Here is a 10,280-nt window from a genome sequence, read left to right as displayed (position 1 = left end):
GAGATACAGACACAAGAAGTGACTGGATTACAAGCTTTCAAGAGAGAACCTAGATCCAGAGGGTGTGGAGCAAGGTAGAATCTCCACTGAGTAGTATCCATTCTGTATCATTGGGGCTGATGAAAGGAGATGCAGATAGGTCTCTTGCGATACAAAAAGGGAATAATTGTTATCAGGACTGGAAATGTAAAGGCAGATATTTTGTGGCAAAGGGAGAGGAGTGATCAGTCTAGGAGCGGAGGTCCCTGGGACCATCACGAGAGAAAAGCAGAGAGTGAGACTCTACCCAGAGAAGCAGTGATGCCAGGGATGAAGGCAGAGATGATAATGTGGGGAGATGGAGCAGTGGGGGACTTTGGAACCAGAGAAGAAGAGGGGCTGTGTGCCGACATCGGGGGGTGGGGGGGTGAAGGTGAAGCTGGCTTGCAGGGTATACCCTTTGGTTGGTTGATGATGCATCGGGGATTGTAACCATGGCTAGTAAAAAATATATGACGGGATCAAGGTGAAGCTAATGTCCTCCTCCCATGTAAACTATCACATAATTACTATCACATAATTCACAATAAAGCATAAAAAAAAGTTAGCCTGCTAAATTTGGTCAAACATTTAATTAACTCATGATGTGACACTATAGGATCAGCAATGGACTGTGAACCACAAGGTAGGCATTCAAACCCCCCTGCTGCTATGAGTGGTGACTAGAACTGTGGTTGCCTTAGAGCAGGGCCAGACCAAATGATTTCAACCACCTGTGTGGCGCTGTGGGATAATGCACAGGTCAGTTTGAACTACAAGGTCAGTGGTGCAAATTCACCAATTGCTCCTTGAAAAACCTATACAGGATCACTGTGAGTCATAATCGACTTGACGACACTCAACAATGACAACAGAAGGCCCTGACTTAAGCCACACCTGAAGTTTGATATGAGCAGGTTGTTGTTAAGTGTCGAGTTGCTTGCGACCCTGTACAAAGTTTCCAGGAGCGAATGGTGAGTCTGAACCGCCGATCTTTTGGTTCATACTCACTTTGCAGTCTAGTGCATTAACCCACAGCACTACACCAAGACTCTTTTCTACAGGCTATAAAAGGTAGTAAGAAATCGCTTACCTTCCTTAATAAATGTTGGCTGCTTTCAAATACAGCAAAAATTTCAAATCAGTAATAACCACTTCCTATCTACTTCAGCTTCTTCTTTCTTTTTCTTTTTAAACATTTCTAAATTCTATGTGAATCCTGGTGTGGCGCTGTGGGTTAATGTGCTCGTCTACAAAGTCGGTTAGACCCACAAAGCAAAGTCAGCGGTTCAAGCCACTATGGGTCGCAACCAACTCAACGACACTTAATAAGAAATTCTATACAGAATATCTTAGTGTGGCATTCTAAGGATATTCACTGGATTACTACTAACCAAAACGTTGGTGGGTCAAGCCCACCAGCCACTCCTTGGAAATCTTGAATGGGGTTGCTTAATACTTAACAGCAAACAACAAGTAGTCAAAATACAGTAGGTATATAACAAAACAAAAAGAAACCAACAAGAAAATGCATCATTAGCAAAGATGAAAGTCATTGAGATGTACTGCCATGTAAAAGCACTTTGTTGAACCTGGCCAGTGTTCTCCAAACTTGAATTTCTTCCTAAATAACAAAACAAAACAAAAAAAGGGTATTTTTCACTGATCACCTACCTATCTTATGTAACTAATACTACATGAAATATCCTTTTGAGACATGCTGTTTTATGAATGCATTCACATGGAGTCACATAAACTTTCAGATAATAATGCCTGTGAAAGTTAAAATATGTGAACTGGGGGAGAAAAAGGTTTTTCTTTCTCAATTATAATCCATATTCATGTTTATCCCTTATTAATAATTCTCCTCACCAAGGTCAACATCATTAATGAGATACATTCAGCCAAACTGAAAGTTACAAAAGACTTAAACATATGATCAACTGAATGGTAAATTTTAGTACAAAATGGGTTACGCATTGGGTTGCTAACAAGGTCAAGCACCTGAGTCCACCAGTGGCTCCTAAAGAGAAAGATGAGGCTTTCTGCTACCATTTACTCAACCACATGAATAAACTACAATTTACTTTATTCATTCTACTGCTGAATGGCATTTCAATAGTTCTCTAATTAGGACTATTTTGCATAGGGTTGCTATAAACATTCTTGTGCACATCTTTCAGCAAAAAAATATGACTACTGGTATGGTGCTGTTAATACATGTGTATGTGTGTGTGTGTGTACATATTGTTGTTGTTAAGTGCCATCGAGTCAGTTCCGACCCATAGCAACCCTGTATAGGGTTTCCAAGAAGCAGCTAGTGAGCTTGAACCGCTGACCTTGCAGTTCAAACAGCTTTGCAGTCTGATGCATTAACCCACAGCGCCACAGCAGGACTCCATATATATGTGTATGTACGCATGTATATATGTGTGTGTGTGTGTGTGTGTGTGTATATATATATATAAAATATATATATGGTGGTGGTGGTTATGTGGCATCAAGCTGGTTCTGACTCATAGCAACCCTATACAGGGTTTCCAAGGCTATAAATCTTTACAGGAGCAGAAAGCCTCGTCTTTCTCCCGCAGAACAGCTGGTAGTTTTGAACTGCTGACCTTGCAGTTCAAAACTCATTTCTCTTCATTCAGAGAAAAAAACAAAACAAAATAAATATATATAGGGTTTCCAAGGAGCAGCTATTGAGCTTGAACTTCCAACCTTGTAGTTCAAACGGCTTTGCAGTCTGGCGCATTAACCCACAGCACCACACCAGGACACCATAAATGTATGTATGTATGTATGTATGTATATACTCACACATACAAACTTATATGCATACACACAGGCACACATATAGAGTCCTGGTTAAACAATGGAATGCTAATTGAAAAGTGATGGTTCAAACCCACCAGCCATTCCTTAGAAACCCTTTCTAGGATCACTGACCAAACAGCACTAAACAACCACAACATATAGACAGTTGACCCTTGAATGACACGTTTGAATGTCCCAGGCCCATTTACATGCAGACTTATTTTCCTGCTACTGTGGTGAGCTAGTCTTGTGTTGCTGTTGTTAAGTACCATAGAGTTAGTTCCAATTCATAGCGTCCCAGTATAGGGTTTCTGAGGAGCAGCTGTTGAGTTTGAACCGCTGACCTTGTGATTCAAACTGACCTTTAGGTCAAGTGCTTATCCTACAGAGCCACCTCAGGAGTATCCCCTTAAAATGCTTTGTGAAGCCAATCACCTCCACTTGAACAATTTCTGGAGAGAATGCCTACACAGGGCACTTTAAGCAGCGATAAGCAAAATCGAAGCTCACTGACAAGATGTGCTGACCACAACAGCAGCAGGAAAAAAATATAAGTGAGCCCACAGCTCAAAACCACGTTGGTCAAGGGTCAACTGTGTGTATATAGTGAAAACTGTAGAGGTGGAACTCAACTGTACTTTCAACAGTGCATTTTAGTGGGAAGTATTCTAGTTTTCCATCTTACAGTTTCCCAGTGTACACAAGTTCTGCTCTTTCAGGTTTTACACTCCTTTTAACTGTGTGTATGTGTGCATTTCTGTTGGATGTATGTCGTTGTTAAGGGCCTTCAAGTCAGTTCCGACCCATTGTGATCCTGTATAGGGTTTCCAAAGAGCAGCTGGTGAGCTTGAACCGATGACCTTGGGTTAAAATTGACTTTGCAGTCCAGGGCATAAACCCACAGTGCCACACCAGGACTCTGGTTACTATGTTGCTGTCATGTGCCGTGGAGTCGGTTCCAACTCATAGCGACCCTATACATGGTTTCTAAGGCTGTACGTAATCTTTACCTCTGGTTATTTCTCTACTAAACACAACTGCCAAGTTCAGCTTTAGTTCCGACCCATAGCGGCCCTGTATAAGGTTTCAGAGGAGCAGCTGGTGAGCTTGAACTGCCAACCTTGCAGTTCAAAGGGCGCTGTCAAATAGTTTACCAATGTAACTGTTATCAACTTATGCTCTCACCAGCTGTGTTTGGGTGTTCCAGGTGCTCAACTTACCCTTTATCTTGTATAAATTTTGCATTTGAGTCATGGGGTGGTGAAGTAGTGGCAGGTCTGTGGCTTTTATTTGCATTTCCCTGATGACTAAGCTGAGGACCTTTCCATATATTTATCAAAGGCACTTAGACATCTGTAGTCTTCTGCTAGTATTTTCTTTAGAATCACTGGTAGTAATTCTTCAAACAGGTATGAAGATTTTTAAGTATTAACATATATTGCACCAAACTGCTTTCCGGAAAATCAGTACCCCTTCCAGCAGTATATATCATCTCACCATGCCCCTTGCCTAGGGGCCCTGGTAGCATAATGGATGAAGAGTTGGACTGCAAATGGAAAAGTCAGTAGTTCAAATACACCAGTCTATCCAGGAGAGAAAAATGAGGCTTTCTGCTCAAGATTTACAACCTCCAGGGACTTGTTAAGTGCCGTCAACCCAACCCTGTATAGCTTGAACCGCAGAACTTGCTCAGCAACAGTTCAAACCCATCAGCTGCTTGCTCCTCAGAAATCCTACACAGGGTCGCTATGAGTAGGAACCAATTCGACAGCACTTAACAATAAATGAGTCAGAAACAACTCTGTGGCACACAACCACCACCACCACCACCATTCCCTTGCCAGTCCTATAATTTTGTAGGATCAGCATTGGACTGGGAACCATAAGGAGGGCAGTTCAAATCCACCAGCTGCTCCTTGGTAACCCTATACAGGGTAGCTATGAGTAGGAACTGACTCAAAGTCACTTAACATACCTGTTTTAAACTCAAATCCAAAGCCCTTTGTATAATAACTATGTTGCTGATTTTGTTAGGTGCCATTCAGTTGGTTCTGTCTCATGGCAACTCTGTATAGGGTTTCAGAGGAGCAGCTGGCGAGCCCAAACCACTGACCTTAATGTTCAAACTGGCTTTGCAGTCTAGAGCTTATCCTACAGCGCCACAGCAGGACTCCAGGATTTAAGATTTCAGAGAACATTTCAAACACAAAAACTGGGCACCAATTCTAGGTTACCAACATCTTCATTTACCAGGTAAGAGATTTTTAAAATATTACCATACTGGTGTGGCGCTGTGGGTTAATGCGCCAGACTGCAAAGCCATTTGAACTGCAAGGTCAGCGGTTCAAGCTCACCAGCTGCTCCTTGGAAACCCTATACAGGGTCGCTATGGGCTGCAATTGGCTTGACGGTACTTGACGACAACAACAACATAGCCACCATTACACAAACTAGTAAATACATGCCAACAATCACCAGATTCAAGCAAATATTCAAAGCAATGCTCACTCTGAAGGACAGATGACAGGAATCAAAGCCTACAGTTGGGCAGCATCAGACATTGGTCTCAGCGAAGACACACAGCCCTTGTCCCAGACAGGCAGGTGAAAGAGCAAAATCTACATCAGGTGCAGGTGGCCATCTTGACTAGAAGTCTCATGCCCCACACAAGCTACTCTAGTACCACTCCACACGCTTGGCTTTTCAGATTCCCACAAGAGACATCCTGGTGTGGTGCTGTGGGTTGATGCGCTGGACTGTAAAGTCGGTTTGAACCACATGCTCACCAGCCACCCGTTGGAAACCCTATTCCAGGTCGCTATGGATCTGAACCAAGGTGATGGCACTTAACAGGAACACATTCAGGGAGCAAAAACAGTGAACAGGATCCCTATAAGGGCTTTATAGTGGCTACAAGTACAAATGTAATTTAACCATCTGGGGTCATTATTACAGTAGGTAGTGTTATCTAGAAACATAGTTAACATTCTTTTCGTACCAGGTTTTCCAGGGGGAACAGAGGATTAAAGGATTTGTTAACCACTTGTCCAAGAAGGACCCCTGGTGACACTGTGGGGAAAAGCTGAGGCAGTCTGCTCTCGTAAAGATTTAAGGTTTTGGAAACCCTATGTAGGGTAACTGGAGTCCTGGTGTGGAGCTGGAGGACAAAGCACTGGACTGCAAGGCTAGATTTGGAATAGACTTGATGGCAGTGGGTTTAGGCTTGGGTTTTTGGTTTCCCACTATGCATACTGTTAAAAAGAAAAATTTCTCCCAATAAAGTGTTGGTAGCCTTGCACCTACATTATAAAATCCTTAGTTATATGAAGGGGGCTTTTTAAAGTTTGTGGGAAAATTCCATTATCTAATTCCATTTTTTAACTTTTTAAAGCCCCCTCATATTTGCCCTTCAGTGGTAAAAATCACAATGTGAACAAGTACGAGGGTTTGGGGGATCATGCTACACATTGTTATTGAATCTTTCCTTGAAAAAAAGGTAAAAATTTTTTGAGCCCTTCCCTTTTTAAATTATTTTGATGAATTTCTAATAAGAAATTACCCACATACACTTAATATGTACCTATGACACAAACTCCTAATGTAAGAATTAGATCCTTGGGAATGGCTCACATTTGCCTCTTGGCGGTGGTGGTATGCCATGGAATTGGTTCCGACTCAGGGCAACCCTGCATAGTGTTTCCGAGGCTGTATGTCTGTATGAACAGAAAGCCTCATCTTTCTCCTGCTGACCTTGAGATTAGCAGCAGACTCATAACCACTATGCTACCAGAGCTCCTACTTAGAAAATCTAAATTCACCTTTAGCAATATAATTAAGGTGAAAGAACGCCTATGTTATTCTATTCTTATAAATGTACCTGCTTGACAACCACATTTAAATCTTCAAGGGCAACAAAAGTAACAATCTGTTTAAAAAACTAAACTAGTGCTCCCAATATAAAAGACTCCTGATATTTATATAATTTTGTCCTTCTCAATGATCTGACATAATGCTTAGTACTCATTATGCCTTTCACGTTCTAAATTAAACACTTAAGAGAGCTATGAGCGATAACACGGAGTAAAGTGAATAAAGCCGGAAAGCAACTCAAACCATCATTAAGTATGAAGACATCAGGTTGGTCTTCTTGGTACCCATAACCCAAAAAGCCCAAACCAGTTCCTCTGAAATTGATTATGACTCATAGGGACCAATGTGTACAGAGCAGAACTGAGCTGAGTTCAAGGATGTAACCTTTTGGGAGTAAATAGCCAGGCCTTTCATAAGAGGTACCCAGGAGTGAATTTAAAACCATCAGCCTTTAGGCTAGTACTCAGGCAGTTAATCTGCATCACAAAAGGACTCCAAGTGGTCCCCTAGGACTTCTTCCTAGTCCTAGTCCCTTCAACCCATCCTCCACAGGGCAGCCACAATGATCCAAAGCACTAATCCACCTCTGCTTAAAATTCTTCAGACTTCTCACTGCCTAGAGAATAAAATTCCTATATTCCTTTCATTATCTGGCCCCACCTAAAGGAGCTCTAGTAGCGTTGTGGTTAGGAGTCAGGCTGCCAACCGCATGGTCAGCAGTTCTAAACTACAAGCGGTTCCGTGGGAGAAAGATGAGATGTTCTACTTCCGTAAAGATTTACAGCCTTGGAAACCCTGTGCAGGGTCACTATGAGTCGGAAAAGACTCCACGGTACTTAACAACCACCACCTACCTAGTGCAGTTTCCTCACCCACCACTATGCGCTCCAGCAACACCAACTGCCTAGTTTAAAATCCTCCCCAACAAACTCCTAGCCCTTCCAGACTCAGGTGTTTAACCTCTTGTGGAAAGCCTCTCGTGTTTCCAGTTTGTAGCAATCCTAATTCTATACCTCTTCAACACCTCCATTCGCACTTCACCTTTCATTGTATTTCTACCTTGGTCTCCACTAGAATAAGCTGTTAAGTACGGAACATTGCATTTTCATCTTTGTAATTTCCAGTATCCATGACTCTGACTGACCCAGCGACCCTCATTTAAGTTTTTTTGTAATGAAATACCTTTTGTCAGTAACATCCCATTTCCTCCCTATAGAACAGGGGTGGGGAATCTTTTTTCTGCCAAAATTTATAACATCATTTGCAGGCCAAGTAACTCTAGAGTGATCATAAGTGAAAGAAAATGCAATGCAGTCAGGAGGGACAGATCAACTTAAAATATCTAGAATATGTGGCCCACACAGGTAGACGATACTGAATAGCTAGGGCCGGGTCTGGAGGACACTGAAGGCTGACCTGACACCTTACCTGAGATCCCGAAGTAATATAACTAGCAAGTGACGGAGCCACGACTTGATAGGCTTTCCGAGGAGCGGCTGCCGAGGTTTGAACCGCCGACTTTGCAGTTCAAACTGACCTTGCGGTCCAGGACTTATGCTAGAGAGACAGCCTCTCAAAACAACCTTTTACAGGTCCTGGGGATGAACCAGGGATACAAACATCCTGAAAATTATGTTGGTGACACAGTTTTCCCAACCAGCAGCTCCCCGAATATGAATCTCACGTCTGTAAATAGATTATTGGCGGTGTTTGAAACAGACATCTACCCGGCAAGGCAGAACCGCAAACAACGTATTAAAATGCCTCGCATAAGGCCGGCACGCAGGTTCTCCATCATTTTAGATCTGGGCAGACTAACTACACAGCTGAGGCAGGGCAACCAGAAACCAGGATTCGCCTCCAGGTACCAACGTCCCCGCCCCCAGCGCCACCTCACGGAAACACTACTCGCCGCCTCTTTCCTGGAGGGGACCCAGCAGGCTCCCTCCGAGCTCCCGCCGAGCCCGCCCTCACCTGTCGGCCCCAGGTACTTGATCACCCTCTGGGTCTTGAACACCTCCCGGGCAGCCAGCAGTGCGTCCTCGCCGTGCACGGTGTAGAAGTCACCCCGGTCGAAGAGGCGCACCGTTGTGGTCGGCTTCTCCGGCATGCCCTGGAAGAAGCGAACAAAGCCGGCTTCGGCCACGCTCTCCAACTGCAGAGTCTCCTTCGGCTGCACCGCCATTTCGGAATCGCTCTTTCGCCTGACCAAACAAACCGTGCAACCCCGTACCACTAAGCTGTTTCCGCCTGCCCCTCCCTCGCCCCTCGAGCGGCGTCCGGCCTCGGCGGAGACATCCAATCAACATCTAGCGCGGCGTTTTGGTGGGTGGGAGTCTGCTACGACAGCCAATCATCAACAGACGGGAACCCAGTTTCCCGCGCACGCTGGTGGCCCTGTTTACTGCGCATGCTTGTCTAGGTCGCGCGCCGATCTGGCGTTTGCGCATCTTTAAAAGGATTGAGTGTGTTGGGTATTCTCGGCTGTAGTTTCGTGGAGCCCAGGTAGCTTGATGGCTAGGCTAGGTGACCAAGTGGGAAGTTTTCTGGCAGGCTTTAATTATGTACTTGGAAGCATAAGAATGAAAACAGAAAAAAAACGTGAAAACCAGAAGAAACGAGTAGATCCTAGTCTAGCCTTGCCCTGTATTGTTTAAACCTGCTCGTCCCTCTCTCCCCAACTGCCTTTGCTTCCCTTTTCTGTTTTAAGTAAACAGCCAACATCGAGTTACACCCTTGTTCTCAACAATCACTGCTTTTTGCTTGCCAAATGCTTCTCTTGCCTTCATGAATTCCAGCTATTGATCAAAAACTTTTATATGGACTATATGTTGATTCAAAAACATTCTGACGCATAGTGACCCTGGCTGGGGTTTCCAAGGAGCGGCTGGAACTGCCAGTTTTGTTAGCAGTCCAGTGCTTATCCTACAGTGCCACACTACCACTTAAAGAATGTTGTTAAGTGTGATCCAGTTTGACTCACAGTGACCCTATATAGGGTGTCCAAGGAGCAGCTGGTGGGTTTAAACCCACGACCTTGCTGTTAGTCCAATGTTTATCCTACAGCTCTACATCATTGTTGTTGTTACGTGCCGTGGAGTCGGTTCCTACTCATAGCAATTCTGTACAGGGTTTCAGAGGCTGGAAATCTTTACGGGAGCAGAATGCCTCATCTTTCTCCCACGGAACGGCTAGTGGTTTCGAACTGCTGGCATTAAAGTTCACAGCCCAATTTGTAACCACTATTACACCCTCGGAAACCCTGTACAGGGTCGCTATGGGTCGGAACCGACTCAACGGCACTTAACAACAACAACATGCTAAAGCCTGAGAAATTTCTATGGGACGATTCTATTCTGTCCTATAGGAGTGTTATGAATTGGAATTGTCTCAATTTACACAAGAGTTGAAATCTGTCCCCAAATTCTTGGGTAATCCTGACAACTCCACTTAGAAAGCATTGACTATAAATTAATATTCAATAACCGTAAAGGAGCTCTGGTAGCGTAGTGGTTACGAATCGGGCTGCGAACCTTAAGGTCAGCGGTTCGAAACTACCAGCTGCTCCGCGGGAG

At 44.0% G+C, this 10,280-nt stretch overlaps 1 protein-coding gene across 1 annotated transcript in view; it reads right to left on the bottom strand.

Annotated features, from left to right (window-relative positions):
- MSH2 (mutS homolog 2) overlaps positions 1 to 9,004 on the bottom strand; it is a 126,503-nt gene extending 117,499 nt beyond the window's left edge. The window contains exon 1 of the mRNA XM_006839430.1: positions 8,680 to 9,004. Coding sequence (XP_006839493.1) covers positions 8,680 to 8,890 — 211 coding nt within the window. The 5' untranslated portion in view covers positions 8,891 to 9,004. The remainder of the gene's footprint in view (positions 1 to 8,679) is intronic.
- Positions 9,005 to 10,280: the final 1,276 nt, after the last annotated feature.

Source organism: Chrysochloris asiatica, unplaced genomic scaffold, assembly GCF_000296735.1.
Source record: "Chrysochloris asiatica unplaced genomic scaffold, ChrAsi1.0 scaffold00024, whole genome shotgun sequence".
Taxonomy (NCBI): domain Eukaryota; kingdom Metazoa; phylum Chordata; class Mammalia; order Afrosoricida; family Chrysochloridae; genus Chrysochloris; species Chrysochloris asiatica.
Note: the sequence above shows the minus strand (reverse complement) of the source record. Positions and strands in the feature narration are given on the sequence as shown.